We start from the raw sequence: 19,103 nt of genomic DNA, 5'->3' as shown, positions 1-19,103 counted from the left end.
GGGTCACGGTGAGGAGTCAGAGGATTGGCACTAAGTGAATTGCTCATTCAGAGATCTGGTGCCTCCTTCTGCAATCTAACAATTCTGTGATTTCTTTTTTCTTTATTCTTTCATGGAACATAGATATCGCTGGCAAGGCCAGCGTTTGTTGCCCATCCTTAATTACCCTTGAACTGATTGGCTTGCTGGGCCATTTCAGAGGGCAGTTAAGAGTCAACCACATTGCTGTTGGTGTGGAGTCAGACCAGCCAATTTCCTTCCCTTAAGGGGGATTAGTGAAACAGATGAGTTTTTAGTGACAACCAGTGATAGTTGTCATGCCATTACTGAGGCTAGTTTTCAGTTCCAAATTTTATTAATTGGATTTAAATTCCACTGTGGTGAGATTTGTACCCGTGTCCCCAAATCATTATCCTGGGGCCTCTGGATTACACTGCCAGTGACATTACCACATGCCACCGTCTCCCTATAACTCCCTCAGATTCCTCTTGTGGGAGCTAGGAAGAGATGAAGGAAGAATTTGCAGTTATGTAACCCCTTCCATGACATCAGGATGATCCCAAAGAACTATTCAACCAATAAGGTACTTCTGATGTATTGTCACACCTGGAGTGTGGAGTTGATGGAGAGGTAAGTGGGGCCTCTCTGGGTAGTTCTCATTAGCAATGGCTGCATAGAACTAAGTCAACATGAGGCAGCAGTCTTGACAATCTGACACTTGAGTACTAAAAGGCACAGTTGACGCTTGACCAGCTGGCTTGGTTTAATAGTGCTAACCAGTGCGATAGACCATTCACTGAGGGACTAGCATTCTTTCCATCTGGTTCTGTATAAACCTGCAAGCCAGTGCCCCAGCAGAATTTATAGTTGCTGACAGACAAACAAACAAACAAAGAAAAGGTTCCTAATGCTTTGTCATAAACTGCATGGATTTAGCTGACAGGCATACTCCAGTGCACCTAAATATTGGCTTTTGCCAACCTTTATCTAAATTTGCTGGATTTGGATAAGTGCGTGTATCTTTACAGGGAGGGACTCTATTATTTGGTTAATTTTGATGTTACTTCTGCACATAAACTAATAAAAAAATATTTTTTGCAATCGTGGTGATGTTTTCTTTGGCTGGGTGAAACCATCATTTAGAAGTTTGTAGAGCAGGCCCCCTGGGGTTCTGTTACTATTTGGGTTCAGTTTCTCACACAGAAAGTTTTAGAAAACTGCGTTTTATGCAAGTAAAGTTCCATGTCACATGCAAAGAACTCTTCAACAACAACTTATATTTATGTGGCTCCTTTACCGTAATGAAATGTCCAGGGGCACTTTACAGGAGCATTATATTACCATGAAGTAATGGCGGGACAACATTCTGCCCACCCTGCCATGGGATTCGCTGAGCTCCTTGCTGATGCATAATGGATGAGCTGAAAAGTGGAAGATAGCGCACACCCAGCCTTCCCAGCACCCAGCAGAAATCACACTGACGTTTCCACCCACCACCGCACGTAGACTCGAGAATGGAAGATTCCGCACAAGGTTACAGTCCCTGACAAGACATGGTGCGTTATCTAAGGTTAATTACATCCCTTAACATGATGCTATTAAGTCTAGTATGTCCTACCTATATCTGACGAACACGTGAAATTACTCATGTGCCAAGACATTATGCAAAGTGACATTCATTAATAATCCCTCTCAATATGCTTTGAAACACCATTTGTTAGTTACTGTACTCCCTATGTGAAACCATGGATATCCATTAAGTCTTTCCCAACTCAAAAATTTTCCTGTAAACATTTAATTAGCTTGATATACGCTGGTGATTCTACACATTCCAAGTCTGACATTGTTCTTTTTGTTAATACTGCAGAATTTGTCTTTCATACGTGTCTGCATATGTTTTAGAACACGAAAACCTAACTGTGTCTATTATAACTGGTGCACCCACACTTACAGCAGGGAATACACAGAGTTAAAAGGGCCTAAGATGCGGGAAAGATGGAAAAGTTTTTAATGAAAGGATGCGTGAAAGAGGCAAAGGGATTTCAGGCGTATTGGGGGTGGGGGCTTTGTGGGGGAGGGGAGACTTCCAAAGTCAAACAGCAGACAGGGTTTGAGTTTGCAGGATGGGTGGAGAGAGAGGGTCCTCACAGGAACTGGCTGTCCTCTTGCTCTTCTGTCCTATTGGTTTCCAGACTGACTTGCTACTCCCTGATTCTTGAAGTAATAAGATTTGTTATCCGTAATAGTTTCAATCACGTGACCATATCATTAATACTTCTATTGTCTACCCTAATGATTCAAGGTTAGAAGCCATTGCTACACAATGGAGATGCATGATGGCTGTTCACACTTGCTTATGTTAAACTGGTTTCTCTGAAGCTCTCTTTGTTAAGTGTCAGGCTCTGAGACAGGGACTGGAATTTTCTGCCCCCACCTGCCGGCAGGATCTTCCGGACCTGCCGGCAGGATCTTCCGGACCTGCCAAAGTCAACGGACTTTTGGCTGGCTTGCTGCATTTTCTGTCCCTGCCGCCGTTATGGTAGAACCGGAAGCTTCCACTCATGCAGTCTGGATTTTGAGCTTGAGTAAGGGGCACGGGCAATGAGAGTTATAAATTACACAAATGGTTTGGTCTCCAGCATATCCATGGTAATCTAATTAAGAACTTTCCGGTAACTTCAGGTAATTCTGCGTTTGTGCAGAATTGACAAAAGTCATCTGACCCTTGGTGGCCACCTTAGTAGCTTCTGTTTTGTTTTTTATCTTTTCAATTCAATCAGTGGGTTGCAGCCAGTAAATTCATTAAAGTCATTTCTGATATTTTGCTGCAACAAAAACAGGCTATTCAGCCCAATAAGTTGATGCTGGCGTTTATTTTGACCTGATGCTTTCCCAGCCGATGGGAGACTTGAAGTATTTCTGGAGACCGGTGAAGTGTCAGCTTAGCCATACCGACCTCCAGAGAAACAATGGGGCGTGAAATAAGTTATGTTAAACTGTTGTAAATTCCTGGTGTTTCCTCAGCTGGAAAGTTGCACCCAATTCTGGGCCCCACAATTAAGAAAGATGCCAAGGTCTTGAACAGAGAAGATTTAGCAGAATGTTAACAGGGTTGAGACACAGTTTCCCAAAGACATAGGGCAGAATTTTCCGGTTGGCGATTTGGGGGTGGGGCCCGCTCGCTGACGGGAAAATGACGCAGGATGATGTCAGGAGGAACCCCCGACGTCATCCCGGTCTGTTGAAATATTGAAGAAGGCAGGCGGACAGCGGAATCAGCTGTCCGCCCGCCAACCTGTCAATGGCCAATTAAGGCCATTGACAGGATAATTAAGCTCGTTAAAGACCCGGCCCATCCAACATTCAGGTTAGCGGGCAGGCCAGGAGCCCCAGCGAGATGAGGTTTCACGTCCGTTTTTAAAACCTTCAATAAAGTTTATGTGCTTCTTATTGACATGTCCCATCTCATGTGACATTGTCCCATGAGGGGGACATGTTAATAATTTTAATATTTTTCTATTTTTAAAGATTTTTATACCGTCAGTAATCTCCCAGAGACAGCACTTAGTCTCAGGAAGATGTGTGCTCTTTGACAGATAGGGAATCCCTCCCCCACCCCCCCCCCCCAACCCCCCTCCCCACAGGAAGCGCATAATTATTTGGCCCGCCCACTCAAAATGGCGACGGGCCCTGTTTCGGCGGCAGAGTTCGGCTGCCCAGCTGCCGCCGAGCCGGTGGGGCCCGCCCGCCCATCAAGGTAAAAATTCTGCCCGTAGTGTGGCTATAGACCTTCCAAAGAAACATCCAAATGGTCTTTGTTGTCAACTATGACAAGAATAACACCAGGAATTCTATATTGCAAGCACCATTCTGAACGAAGCATATGAATCAATAAATCGCGAAGACCCATGGCAGAAACTCACAACCCTGAGCAAGATGAAGGTAAAATATTTTACGCAAGGAATTATTATAGCTCAAACTGCACTTTCTGGAGTTAACTAAAGTTCTACCTTTCTACCCTCTCTGCTTTTGCTGCCCTTTAGTGAATCAGCTGATAACACCCAACATTACCGCTTTGGCACCACCCACCCCAAACTGTCAGACTGTCTAACTAACACCTAGTATTAGATGAATCACAACTTTCCTCATTAACATCAGGAAGGACAAATCTGTCATTTTTGGCCATAGGCATTAATGGAACTCCGTTGCTTTGGTTTCCATCCCCATATCTGGCCACTGGCTCGGGCTGAACCAGACCATGGTAAACCTCAGCATCATGTTCAACCCTGAGCTGAGCTTCACATTCTGAATCCTGACCATCACTAAGATTACCTCGTTCCAACTGGGCAACAATGTCCACCTTTTCCCCTACCTGTGCCCCTCCACACTGACACTCATATTCATGTTACCTCTAACCATAACTATTGCAATGGCCTCCCATTATCCACAAACTCCAACTCATCTACAATGGCTCCACCTTTACTCTGCCCACATCTCCCTCATTCTCACTGTTCTACGTTGGCCCCTGGGGCTGAATTTTACATGCCGCAGGTGGGTGTGCACGCGATCTTATTGGTGGTAAAATCGTGCGAGAAGACATCGGGCGAGCGCCCCAACATCATCAGGCACTCGTGTGATATTTCGCTCGGCAGGCGGCCATAAAAGTTGGAAGCACGCCCGCCAACAATTAAGAGGGCAATTAAACCCATTAACGGTGCAATTGTCTCCGATTTTTCATGGTCCATGCAACATTATGGCTGGCGGATTCATCCAAGGGCGGGATGAGATTTCCGTTGTGACATTTAAAAAAAAATACAAATCTGCGGACATCATTTTTATCAGATGTGTATTTCAGGTGCCTGATTGTGATGCACGGACATATTTTTTTTTCTGGCTTCTAAAGCTTTATTTTAAGGTTTTCAGGCCCGCAGCTCCCTGAGGCAGCTGCCTGCCTTCAGGGAGCTTTCTTGCCGCGCTCACCCGCTCCCATGGAAACGTGATCGCCCACCCCCTTCCCACTCCCCCCGCCTTGACAGCGCTGAGCTTCTTAGTGTGCATGTCACGCTGACTGACTGTTAATTGGCCAGCCAGCGTGAAATCGCAGTCAGGGGCCGATTGCAGTCAGAGGTCCGTTTCCTAACCACTCCCCCGGCCCACCGTTCGCATGCACCTACCAAAGGTAAAATTCAGGCCCTTGTTTCCTACCACTCTCTACCACGTCATTCTCTCCAAACCCCCACCCCATGTCCCTCCGCATCCTATCCTCCTTCCTTTCTTTACCACTTTCACCGGCCTTTTATATACTATTATGTCTTTACTCCTAGGCTCTGGTGCTTTTGTTCCTTTCTGTTATAATTTGTTGTTCATTCACTGAGTAAAGGTGGAATGTGGAGCCAGTCTTTACTCAACTAATGTTTATTCATAAAACCTAAAGGACACAGGTAGAGACTCCATTTTCCTTCCCCCCCCCCTCCCCCCCCAACAGGTTCTCACATATACTTATTTTTATTCATTCACAGGATGTAGGCTTCTCTGGCTGGGCCAGCATTTATTGCCCATCCCTAGTTGCCCTTGATAAGGTGGTGATGAGCTGTCTTCTTGAACCACTGCAGTCAATATGGTGTAGGTAGACCCACAGTGCTGATAGGGAGGGAGTTCGAGGATTTTGACCTAGCAACATTGAAGGAATGGCGATATATTTCCAAGTCAGGATGGTGAGTGACTTGAATGTGAACTTCCAGGTGGTGGTATTCCTATGTATCTGCTGCCCTTGTCCTTTTAGATGGTAGTGCTTGAGGGTTTGGAAGGTGCTGTTAAAGGAACATTGGTGAATTCCTGCAGTGCATCTTGTAGATGGTACACACTGCTGCCACTGTACATTGGTGGTGGAAGGAGTGAATGTTTGTGGATGAGGTGCCAATGAAGTGGGCTGCTTTGTCCTGGAAAATATACTTAAGAATAATGCCCAAAACTTTCCCCAGTTACTAACAGCTTTCTCACTTACAGCTAGAGCATGCGCTTCATTATGACATGATTGCAACATTAACGGTTTCCCCATCACTTCAGTTAAAGGTTGGTGGCAGAAGAGCATTGACCCCACTCTCTGGATCTCACCCACCTTAAACCCATTTACTGCTTCACGTCTCAGCTCCTCCTTTAAAAGCCTTCTCAAAATGCACCCCTTCATTCATGCTTTTCGTCATCTAATACCCCCCATCCTTGGTTCAGCCTCCCTTTTCTTGTTTATTTCCATTTTAGGAACCTTGTTGATATATTTTGTTACTTGGTGGTGATATGTTACACTTCACTCAGGGAGTCCGAGTTGCTGTGGCAACATTCGCATTTTACATGTGTGTTGTGGTCTTGAGCTACGGATAGTGATGATAGTCTCCAACATTCTTTCCATCATACATGGCTGTTGAGGAATTGTTCCCACTCTTACTGCCTGCCATTGGTGTGTATTGGAAGGATTCACAGGTTGATAGTCAACCTGCTTGGCTGCATTATGAATGCACCCTCCTTGACCATTGTCATGAAGCTATTAATGTATATAATATTTTGGAAAACATTTTTCTTTTAAAATAGAGGTTTAGTCTGCGGGTCTGTCTTAATGCGATTAAAGCCAGCTAGTCTGGATGCTTTGATATGTACTAGTTTTGATATGTTTGAGAGTTAGCGTGTATTTGCATTTTGAATAGAGCATTCAGGAAGTGGGGTAAAAACTTGACACCTTTCTACCAGCTACCAAGCCATATGTTTATATTGCTAACAAAATTGGTACAATAAAAGGGGCTTCATTGTTAAAAGATAAAGTTCAAAGAGACTGGTGAGACAATGAGAATTTGAATTCAATCAGTGGTGGTAGGCATAACTTCAGTAGTTTTTGGGTGTGCAGAGCAGAGGCAACGTAAGATCAAAAGGCAGCTGCAAGCCTCCAACTGGCTCCACAGTGAAAAGAGCCTCATTTTGAATTCATAAGGTGAAAATGCTTTGCCTGGTATTTGGTTAAGTCTATGGGTTGCAGTTACCTCAATGGAGATTAGTTTGAGAATTTGTTAAAAGTTATGATAGTAGCCATTTGTAGCTATGTGTATCTATATTTTAACCTGTGTAAACTTATAAAATCTGTCATTTTGTTTAATGTAAAACCTTGAGAACTTGCCTGATTCCTGAGTTTAGAGTGGCATCTCAAACATAACACTTAAAATAATTGCTTATGACAGTTGTTTAAAGTTTCCCTCCAGGATTTTAAAAATAACTCTGCTGTACCAATTGCATCAGTCATAATAGCCATAAAGTCATGGGCTGGACTCAAAAAAGGTGTCACTTATTCTTGATGATAGCCAGTATGAAACTTCAATTGTATAAAATACTGTTTTTTAAACTTTCCTTGTGAGGAATCTACTCCAGTAATGTTCTAGCGAACCTCTTTATGAATTTCTGAAGGATAGTATCAGCCACTCAAAGAAAATAACACTCTCATTGCACAAAACATTTTTAATTAATGCAGACAACACACATAACATCAAAAATAGCCAATTACACAGATTATTTTGCACACAATTATGAAATCAAGAGAGATTATGCATACATTGCTGATAGCCAAAGCTTAGACATCCTGGAGTGTGTCTGGGATCCTACTGGAATATAACCAACTAAAACTGTGCAGCCTTCCTACCCCTCCCCATCCCCCAGGAGGTTAAGCAAATAGTCAGCGGGCAGCTTTCCTTGGGCGGTCTTCCCATTGTCCACCATAACTTTGGTAGAAGAGATAGAGAAACCCCAGGAAATGGCGTAAATGTTAGAGAATTCCAATGGGTTTTCACATTGCAGCCCCCCTCACGCGCAAAGCAGATCAAGTTTATATGTGTACCAAGTGTAATCAGATTAAACTTTCAGATTATTGGCCTCATTAAGTGCAAGCAATTCATTCCAACTGCAAGAACATTACTCATCCATGTTTTTTCTCTTTCGTCTCCTTTTGCACAGAATGAAAAACATGGTCCCAGTGGTCAAAAAAACAATAGTTGTAACAGCTACTGCAATCCAAGTCTTACCCGATCTACTCAAGCCTTTTCGGTGCTCAATCAATGGCACAAAGAATGTACTTGAGACCTTGGCTATATTAGATGTCACCGAGGACTGTTTGATTTTATCATATGCACGGACAGCAAAGTAGATATTTGTCCAATTTTGCAGTGTTGTATCCTGAAGAATAATTGTGACTGTTTCCCTTGAGCCATATGGTTGTGGAGTCAAGTTAGTCAAGTTTACCAGCTTAGCATTTGAGAAATCATCCCGGAGCTGTAGGAGCCTCCCACTCATTCTCATCTCATAGTAAGACGCTACAAAAAGAGGAAATGAAAAAGAGATGGAAATATATAAATATGTTCGTGGATGATTAAAAAGACACCAGGGGTCCATGACTTCATAAATAGAGTCATACGCGGTACAAAAACAAGGAATTTCTGCTAAACCGTTAGGTCTCAGCTGGAGTATTCCACCTAATTCTGCACATCACACTTGAAGAAGGGTGTCAAGACATTGGAAAGGATGTAAAGGCAAATTGCCAGGTACATGGGGGTGAGAAACTTCAAGTAATTCTGAAAATACTCAGCGGGTCAGGCAACATCTGTGGAAAGAAAAACAAAGTGAACGTTTCAGGTCTGTGACCTTTCTTCAGAACTGAGAAACTTGAGTTATGTGAAGAAACTGGAGAGGTTGTGATTATTCTCTTTAGAGCAGATACGATTAAGGGGAGAATTAACTGAGGGGGGCCGGATTGAAGCTTTTAAGGTGATTCAAGAGTTTGACGGGTGGGCATGAAGAAGATGTTTCTACTTGCAAGTGTTTCCAGAACTAGGGATCATAAATAACAGACACTAATAAATTGAATAAGGAATTCAGGAGAAACTTCTTTACACCCAGAGAGTGCTGAGAATGAGAAACCCACTACCACTGAAAGATATAAGATCCTGAGGGGACTTGATAGGGTAGAAACCAGGAGAATGTTTCTTCTTGTGGGGAAGACTAGAATCCAGGGGACACAGTTTAAGAATAAGTGGTCTCCCTTTTAAGACTGAGATGAGGATACATTTGTTTTTCTCTTAGAGAGTCATTATTCTGTGGAATTCTCTTCCCCAGAGAGTAATGGAGGCTAGGACATTGAATTAATCCAAGGCTGAGCTAGACAGATTTTTAATAGACCAGGGAATCAAGGGTTGTGGGGTGGGGAGCAGACAGGAAAGTAGAGCTGAGATCACAACCAGATCTTATTGAATGGCAGAGAAGGCTCAAAGGGCCAGATAGCCTATTCCTGCTCCTAAATCCTAGTCCTATGCTCCTAAATGGAACATTAATCAGCCTCATCAGATGGAATACAATATGCATTAGTACTAATTGATGAAGAGCAATGGTGTTCCCTTGGGGCCTTTATTCCTCAACGCTACCATTACTGCTCATTTACTTTACTGCTGTTTTTCAGACTTTGCCCTGCACACCGCTCACACCGTCCACCATAATTATTCCTCAAAACAGAAAAGCCAATACCACAGCTTTGTTGGCCAAATTCACCAAGGCTTGACTCAATCTTCAGTATCCCTTGGTCCTTCTCTTCCTGTGAGTAGATGCTTTTCTTCTGTGTGTGATACCTCCACTGATCAGCAGAATTCATCAACTACCTGTTCAAATCATTCCTAGAAAAAGTACTCTGTATCAGTAACATATATTCAGCAATAATTACCTGTTCCCTGATCATAGTCCTCTCCTGGTGCCGTCCATTCCAGCTGAACTTTATTTTGAACTATTGTTGCTCGGAGGTCTCTGATTTTACACGGTGGAAAGTCAACAGTCGGTAATCTTATGGGAACTGAAATTGTTCCTCCTGCTTTGGCCCTGCTGATGTCTCCTAATTTAGGATCGGGATTGTCCGTGTTGATTGGAGGTCTAGGTTGATTTGGATGAATATTGTCTACGTGAAAAGAATTACTTAAGATTACTTAAGATTTAACAAGCCTGTTAATAAAAAGCTGCATTAGATCCTGAGGTAATTGAGGCACAGATGGAGGTCATTTGGCCCATCAGGTCCATGCCAGGTCTTAAGGTCTTGCCCACAATTTCTCACCAGACATGTTGCTGATCTTTGCTAAGCAGTGTAAGAAATTGGAAATTATTTTATGGCAGTTCCTCATAGCAGGAGGGTGGAGTAATTATAATTTTGATAAGCGTAGGACTGTAGCTTTAAGAATAACTCTGTGTTGTAAGATCACATGATCTATGTAAGCCAATGATTTAGCAGTGCAGGGAATCTCTAGGAGAAAGTTTTTCTTTCATTACAGAGTTTGATGCACACATGTATCTGCTTTGTAAATAAAGATCAATGTTTCCACCAAGAAAAGTTGCCTGGAAAATAAACTCTATAACAAACTGGCAATGAGAATAAATCAGATCCAGTACTGTCCCTCACCCACCGATTGTGAGTGTCTAAGATAATTAAAAAGAAAGGAAGGGATACTCATCTGACATGCCACTGTTTAGCAGAATCAATCCTTTCGAGCCAGTCACAGACAACTGGTCTTAATATATAGAATGTTTTGCATTCTACTTTCAAGCCAATGAAATCACGGGGGAGGAAAAGAGAAGAACGATTCTCCTGATTATTTGTGGGAGCAAGACCTACAGTTTAATTCAAAGCTTGATGGCCCCCAGTTCCCTGGATTCAAAGACCTTCAGTGAATTAGTAGACCTCGTTAAGGGACATTTCCAGCCCAAGCCCTAAGTCACAATGCAGAGGTTCAGTTTCAATTCACGGAATAGAGCCCCAAGGGGGAGGCCTTTGTTACCTACGTGGTGAAATTAAAACAGCTGACGGAACATTGTGATTTCGGTGAAACCAAGAATGATATGCTCAGGGATTGTTTGGTCTGTGGTGTGCAGGAGGATGCTACTGAGCGAAGATTGCTGGCTGAAGTGGATCTTGATTTTAAGAAAGCGTTAGAAACAGCGCTTGTGATAGTAAGCACTGTAAGGGATTCATAAGCAATTCAAGGTGCGCAAAGTGGCGCCGCTTGGGCAGGAACGGTCAGCCAGAGTTGGTGTAAAAAGCTGGGACAACGTCGCTAATCAGGAAACAGCCTCCGCTAACTGAAAATTTAGAGGAAACAGTTTAGCAGCAAATTCGAAAACTCATTTTTATCGACTTGGAAACAACCATACTCCTAATGATTGGCAGTTTCAAAAGGTGGAGTGTTATTTTTGTCACAAAAGTGGGCACGTAATGAAACATTGGGCAAAATGTTTAGCTTGGTGGCCAGGCGCATGCCTGACCCACTCGAACGTAAAATGACTCACGCTGATGCCAGGCGATCATCCCAACGTCAACACACAGTGGCACGCATTGGAATCAGTGTTCAGTGGGCGCGCACTGGAGTCAGCAACATGCCCGCCGACAATTAAAAGGCGTGATAAGGCCATTAAATGGATAATTGACTGACATTTTGCACTGCCCGTCCAACTTTACAGTTGGCGAGCGGGCGAAAAGGCCAAGTGGCTTTTGCACTTTTTAGGAAACCTCATCCACTGGAAACCACCTTCCAGCCTCAATCGCGGGCGGCAGTCGGCTTCCCAACTGCCCCCCACCCACCCCTGCCAAGCCCGCCCGACAAGGGCAAGATTCTGCCCATTGCAAAGCAAGGTTAAAACAGGCTTCCAGGCAGTGAACAAAGTCCAATGAAGTATACAGTGTAGGAGAGCCAGAAACAACCAATTCTGACATTTACTCCTCATTCAACATGGAAGTTGGGAAGACAGAGCCAATCACTGTCACATTGCAAAAATGGAAGTAGACATGGGTGTGTCTACCACTAAAGCAGGAGAACACACTTTCAGATATTTAAATAAAGATGTTCAGCAAATTAATTTGAAACAAGCCTCTGCCAAGTTGAAAATGTACAAGGTGAAGAAATCCAGGTAAAAAGTATCACCAGAGTACCTGTTTATTATAGACACCAAACAGCACAACTACCAGTGATGGTGGTAGAAGGTGAAGGACCAAGCCTTCTAGGTTGCGATTGGTTGAAAGAGATTTAATTAAACTGGAGGATTTAGCAGAGCTGCTAAAAAAGATATGACACCATCTTCAAGGGTGAACTGGGAAAAGTTAAAGGCCAGGATTTACATGAACCCAGAAGCAACTCCTCGCTTCTTGAAAGCCAGATCGGTGCCATACGCCCTGAGAGAGAAGGTTGGCGCTGAGTTGAACCTGCTAGAGAGGTTGAGTGCCATAAAAGCGCTTCAGTTCTCAGAATGGGCAGCACCCATAGTCCCTGTCCTAAAACCAGATCAAACTGTCCAGATCTGTGGGGACAATAAACTAACGGTCAACAATGCAGCTAAACTGGACAGTTACCCTTTTCCCAAGATTAAAGACCTCGGTGCCAAACTAGCAGGAGGGACAACATATGCAAAGCTTGACATGAGTCACACATATCAGCAACTCGAGCTGGATGATGCCTCCCGAGAATTTGTGACCATAAAAACCCACGAAGGGTTATATCGATACACACATCTCCCCTTCGGTGTTTCTTCAGCCTGTGCCATTTTTCCGAGGACGATGGAGAGCTTGCTACAAGGACTACCTCAAGTTCTGGTCTATGTGGATGATGTACTAATAACTGGATTCATGGAAAAGGGACACTTGACTAATCTAGAGGAAGTCCTGAAATGATTTTTAGAATCAGGAGTATTCCTAAAGAAGAAAAAATACACCTTTCAGGCAAATTAAGTCATTTATTTGGGCCACTGGGTAGATGCCCAAGGGTTGTACCCTGTTGAAAAGAAGGTTAAAGCAATCAGAGAGACACCTGCACCTAAGAACATCTCTGAACTTGAAACATTTTTAGGGATGATAAATTATTACAGCCGATTTCTACCAAATCTATCAATGGTTCTAGCCCCTCTAATTTCACCGCTAAAAAAAACCAGCGTTAGGTTTGGAAGTCATCCCAAGAAGAAGCCTTCATGAAAGTAAAACAGCTCTTGCACTCTTCAAATGTGTTAGCGCACTACGACCTGACAAAGGAATTGGTGCTGACCCGTGACGCGTCCCCCTATGGAGTGGGAGCTATACGATCTCACAAGATGGACAACGGTACAGAGAGACTGATATGTTATGTATCTAGGACATTTGCCACAGCTGGAAAAAGATATTCTCATGTTGAAAATGAAGGTCTGTTAATAATTCTTGGTGTAAAAAAATTCCACCAATACATGCATGGGCAACATTTCATGCTAGTATCAGACCACAAACTGCTCTTGGGTCTGTTGAATGAGGAAAAGGCTATCCCTCCCATAGCTTGTGCACAAATTCAAAGACGGGCCTTAGGCAGATAGAAACTGGATGAATCATGATCTAGTCCTGTCTTGAGTGAATGACCAAGTGTTACACTGTTGGTCCCATGAACCAGTTTCTGATGAATTGAAGCCATTTTTCAACCAAAGACACGAGATGAGCAGTCAAGATGGTTTTCTATTATGGGGTACATGAGTTGTAGTTCCTTCACAAGGAAGGGAACCACTCTTAGTAGAGCTACACAGTGCCCATCTGGGAATCTCCAGAATGAAGGCGATAGCGCAAAGTTATCTTTGGTGGTGTAGTTGCGGGGGGGTTATTCTGTAGTGAAATAGGAATCGAGCAAGTTTAGTTTCCAATGATTCACCTGTTAGCTTTTTCATTCCTGCATTAAATATTTGTGCTGTTCTTTCTGCCAGTCCGTTAGATGGTGGATGGTATGGTGTGGTCTTCACGTGGTTGATACCATTTAGGTTGACAAATCTTTGGAATTCAGTACTAGTAAACGCAGTACCTGAAATGATTACTTCTTGAAACCCGTGGATAGAAAAGCTCTGGCGTAGTTTTTCCATAGTAGCTGGCAATATTGAGAAGGTGATAAAACATTGTGTGCAATGCCAAAAGTGACAGAAGTCGCCAGTGGCAGCCCCATTACACCAATGAGAGTGGTCTGGTAGACCCTGGAATGCATGGGCAACCCTGGAACCATGTTTCTACTGATTATAGATGCTCAATCCAAGGTGGTTAGATGTTTATGAGGTTAAGTCGCCAACATCAGGTGCTACTATGGAAAAACTACGCCAGAGCTTTTCTAGCCACAGGTTTCAAGAAATAGTCATTTCTGCATTTACTAGTGCTGCTGCCATCTTGTAAATAAGGTTCAATGTTTCCACCAAGAAAAGTTGCCTGGAAAATCAACTCCATACCAGAGGGATAATCATTGATTGATTTATCGGATGCACACAAAAAGCAGGACAAATCCAACCTGGCCAGTTACTATCTCATCATCCTACTCTTCATCATCAGTAAAGTAATAGAATGGGTCATCAACAGTACTATCAAGCAGCACTTGCTTGGCAATAACCTGCTCACTGACACCCAGTTTGGGTTTCGCTAGGGCCACTCAGCTCCTGACCTCATTACAGCCTTGGTTCTAATTTACAGCAAAGAGCTGACTCCCGAGGTGAGGTGAGTGTGACTGCTCTTAACTTCAAAGCTGCCTTTGAGTGTGGCATCAAGGGGCCCTAGCTAAACTGGAATCAATGGGAATCAGGGGGGAAACTCTCCACTAGTTGGAGTCATATCTAGCACAAGGAAGATGGTTGTGGTTGTTGGAGGTCAGTCATCTCAGCTCCAGGACATCACTGCAGGAGTTCCCAACCATCTTCAGCTGCTTCATCAATGACCTTCCTTCTATCATAAGATCAGAAGTGGGAATGTTCGCTGATGATTCTATAATGTTCAGCACCATTCGCAACTCCGCAGAAACTGAAGCAGTCCATGTCCAAATACAGCAAGACCTGGACAATATCAAGGCCTGGGCTGACAAGTAACATTCATGCCACAAAAGTGTCAGGCAATGACCACCTCCAACAAGAGAGAATCCAACCATCGCCCCTTGACATTCAATGGCATTAGCATCGCTGAATCCGCCACTATCAACATTCTGGGGGTTACCATTGACCAGAAACTGAACTGGACTAGCCGTATAAATACTGTGGCTACAAGAGCAGGTCAGAGGCTAGGATTCATGTGATAAGTAACTCACCTCCTGACTCCCCAAAGCCTGTCCACCATCGACAAGACACAAGTCAGGAGTGTGGTGGAATACTCCCCACTTGCCTGGATAACTGTAGCTCCCACAAAACTCAAGAAGTTCTAGGACAAAACTTAGAACATATAGGACAAAACGGCCCGCTTGATTACCACCACATCCACAAACATTGACTCCCTCCACCACTGATGCATAGCAGCAGCAGTATGCACCATCTACAAGATGCACTGCAGGAATTCACCAAGGCTCCTTCAACAGAACCTTCCAACCCAAGACCACTACTATCTAGAAGGACAAGGGCAGCAGATAGGTGGGAACATCACCACCTGGAAGTCACTCACCATCCTGACTTGGAAATATATCACCATTCCTTCACTGTTGCTGGGTCAAAATCCTGGAACTCCCTCCCTAACAGCACTGTAGGTGTACCTACACCACATGGACTGCAGTGGGTCAAGGGCAACTAAGGATGGGCAATAAATGCTGGCCCAGCCAGCGAAGCCCACATCCTGAGAATAGTTTTTTAAAAATGTAGTTGGGGAACAATAAGTAGATCTACATGCCCAAAGGTCTATTTTATTCTGACTTTTTCTCTCTATCATTTTATCTTGACTTTCCTCTTTCTCTAAATCAAAAAAATTAAATACCGCAGATGCTAGATATCTGGGGCAGAATTTAGCCCTTGTCGGGCAGGCTCAGCAGGGGTGACAGGGGTGGTCAGGAAGCAGATCAACTTCCGCGATCGAGCCGCAAGGCGATTTCACGCTGGTGGGCCAATTAAGGCCTCCCCAGCATGAAACGCAAGCATCAGCGCTCAGATCTGCCAGTGCGGGCGCGGGGGAGAGAGTGCAGGGCGAGCTGCACATAGGAAATCCGTCAGATAGCAGTCAGTTCATAGCACGAAGTTACAACTCATTGATCATCCTGGTATAAAATCATACGCAAATGTTGTGGTATCTCGACATACGCTTCTGTCAAGTATTTATTACCATTTTCGATGAATCCTGGTATGTACAAGGAAGGCTTTCCTGCCATTTTTACAGTTGCTGCTTTTCCATGAACATGTACTTTAAGGCTGTATCTTCCATGCCCATTAAAGTTTTGGAAATACTTAGTGTAAATGCCATCATTCTTGACAATATCTGCACCTAAAGGCAAAAAAGGGTAAATATCTGCACACTGAGAGGGACATGGAATAGTAACGCTGTACAGAAGGTTTGCACTTGTTAATCCTCACTAAATGGAAATTCATACACTCATCATTCACGGATCACAAATGCAAAGTAAAAAGGTCGTGGCCAAGACCAAATTCCAAACATTAAATCTAATTCCTGGCATTATGAATTGCTATATCCATGATGCATTGGCCCTGATGTCAATACGGAGGCAGCAGTCGAGCTGGTGATCTACGATCTGTTCTCAATTGTACTAACACATTTTGACTTCTCCATCTCCGAGCTATGCAGTGAGTGTGAGTGCACCCAAATGATGTAATCTCAGTTGTATTTAAGGACAGAATGTATAGGTGGGAATTGGAGATGTTCACCATGGATGAGGCACGTTATAGGAAGGGCAACACCCAGATTTGATGGTGCTTCACTGGAATTACTCCTGGGTAGACTCAAAAGCATGATGGGGATACGTTTCCCCAGTAACGGGAGGAAGGAGTCCGCTGCTCTCACCAAGAAGATGTGGCTGAGGAAAAGGAAGCACATTTGTTGATTCAACTGCATCCTGCAATTTAACCCCCACCCCCACCCCCCCCCCGGCCCCCCCCACCGCCACCCCCCGGCCCCCAACCACCCGTACACCCCCGCTTTCACTTTTGTCTCATGAAGCATTCTCCATCACTTCACTCCTCCCAACCACTAAACTTTCAGCAGCATCCAGCCTTTAACACTTCCCCAATTATCCATCCACCATTATAACACACCGCAATCCTTATCCAACATGATGCACATGTCTCATAGTCACCCTCACCAAGCAAACTGCATTCATCAGGTGAATCCCTGACATTCACTCGCTGACAGCTCTGTCTTTTTGCCCCTTGTAGGAAAAAGCACAAGATGCAAGGAAAAGGGTCAGGACTGGAGGTGGGCTCCACAAGTAGTACAGCTGCTAATATGGAGGTGGACATCCTGGAGGTAAGTGGTACATTGACATTCATCCCATTTGGACGTAGGGGAGACAGGGAACTCAGGTGACAGAATTACAAGTATCTCTGTCACACATATGATGAATGTACATCATCAATGACTGAACAATGAGAAGACTGATTATTGTGATAGCCAAGATTGTGACTTACTTTTTGCAAGCACAGCCCAAGCTCCATCAGCACTTGTTTCCTGACCAGAATCGGAAACAGATGAGAAATGTTAAGCATCTTCACCCATCTGAAAGGATCATTTCTTCTTTTCATGGGAAATGGGCGACCCCAGCAAGGCCAGTATTTGTTGCTCTTCCCTACTTGCCCTTGCTAGGGTCATTTCAGAGGGCAGTTAAAAGTGACCCATATGGCTGTAGGTCTGGAGTCATATATTGACTGGAACAGGTAGGAAGGCAGATTTCCTTCCCTAAAGGACATTCATGAGCCAGATGGTCTTTATGACAATGGTTTCATGGTCACCATTACTGAGGGCAGATTTACTCACCAAGGCTCCTTCAACAACACCTTCCAAACCCACGATCACCACCCAGCCACTCACCACCCTGATTTGGAAATATATTGCCGTTCCTTCACTGTCACTGAGTCAAAATCCTGGAACTCCCTCCCTAACAGCACTGTGGGTGTACCTACACCACATGGATTGCAGCTGTTCAGAAGGCAGCTCACCACCACCTTCTAAGGGCAATTAAGGATGGGAATAAATGCTGGCCTAGCCAGCGATGCCCACATTTCTTGAATGAATTTTGTTTTAATTCCAGATTCAGTAATGGAACTCAAATTCCACCAGCTGCCTTGGTGGGATTTGAACCCATGTCCCCAGAGCATTAGCCTAAGCCTCTAGACTACTAGTCCAGTGGTGATGTGGTAGAGAATTCCACAGGTTGACCACCCTCTGAGTGAAGACATTTTTTCTCATCTCAGTCGTAAATGGCTTTCCCCATATCTTGACACTGTAGCCCCTGGTTCTAGACTCGCCAGCCAGAGGAAACATCTTCTCTGCATCCAGCCTGTCTAGCCCTGTTAGAATTTTATATGTTTCAATCCGATTCCCTCTCATTCTTCTAAACTCTAGTGAATACAGGCCCGGTCAAACCAATCTCTCTTCATACGACGGTCCTGCCATCCCTGGTATAAGCCTAGTGAACCTTCACTGCACTCCCTCTATGACAAGTATATCCTTTCTTAGATAGGGAGACCAGAAAGGCACGCAATATCCAGATATGGTCTCACCAAGGCCCTGCATAACTGCAGTAAGACATCCTTACATATGAACTCAAATCCTTTTGCAATGAAGGCCAACGTACCATTTGCCTTCCTAATTGCTTGCTGCACTTGTCTATTTACTATTAATGACTGGTGTACAAGGACACCCCGATCCCTTTGTACATCCGCATTTCCCAAAATATCAGCATTTAAGTAATATTCTGCCTTTCTGTTTTTCACACCAAAGCATATAACTTCACATTTATCCACGTTATACTGCATCTGTGATGTGTTTACCCACACAGACAACTTGGCTAAATCATCCTGAAGCTTCCTTGCATCCTCCTCATAACTCACAACCCTACCCAGTTTTGTGTCATCAGCAAACTTGGAAATATTGTACTTGGTTCCCTCATCCAAGTCATTTATATATATTGTGAATAGCTGGGGCCCAAGCACTGATCTCTGCGGTACACCACTAGTAACTGCCTGCCACCCGGAAAAAGACCCATTTATTCCCACTCTGTTTCTGGCCTAGCAACTAATTCTCAATCCATGCCAGTATATTACCCCCAATCCCATGTGCTTTAATTTTGCCCGCTAGCCTCTTA

At 44.0% G+C, this 19,103-nt stretch overlaps 1 protein-coding gene across 1 annotated transcript in view; it reads right to left on the bottom strand.

The window, feature by feature from the left end:
• Positions 1-7,945: 7,945 nt before the first annotated feature.
• LOC121288977 (calcium-activated chloride channel regulator 1-like) overlaps positions 7,946-19,103 on the bottom strand; it is a 29,930-nt gene continuing 18,772 nt past the window's right edge. Inside the window, exons 12-14 of the mRNA XM_041207839.1 lie at positions 16,112-16,270; positions 9,743-9,970; positions 7,946-8,345 (exon numbers count right to left, since the gene is read on the bottom strand). Coding sequence (XP_041063773.1) covers positions 7,948-8,345; positions 9,743-9,970; positions 16,112-16,270 — 785 coding nt within the window. The 3' untranslated portion in view covers positions 7,946-7,947. The remainder of the gene's footprint in view (positions 8,346-9,742; positions 9,971-16,111; positions 16,271-19,103) is intronic.

Source organism: Carcharodon carcharias, chromosome 16 (assembly GCF_017639515.1).
Source record: "Carcharodon carcharias isolate sCarCar2 chromosome 16, sCarCar2.pri, whole genome shotgun sequence".
Classification (NCBI taxonomy): Eukaryota; Metazoa; Chordata; class Chondrichthyes; order Lamniformes; family Lamnidae; genus Carcharodon; species Carcharodon carcharias.
The sequence above is the reverse complement of the archived record's forward strand: the minus strand, read 5'-3'. Positions and strand labels throughout refer to the sequence as shown.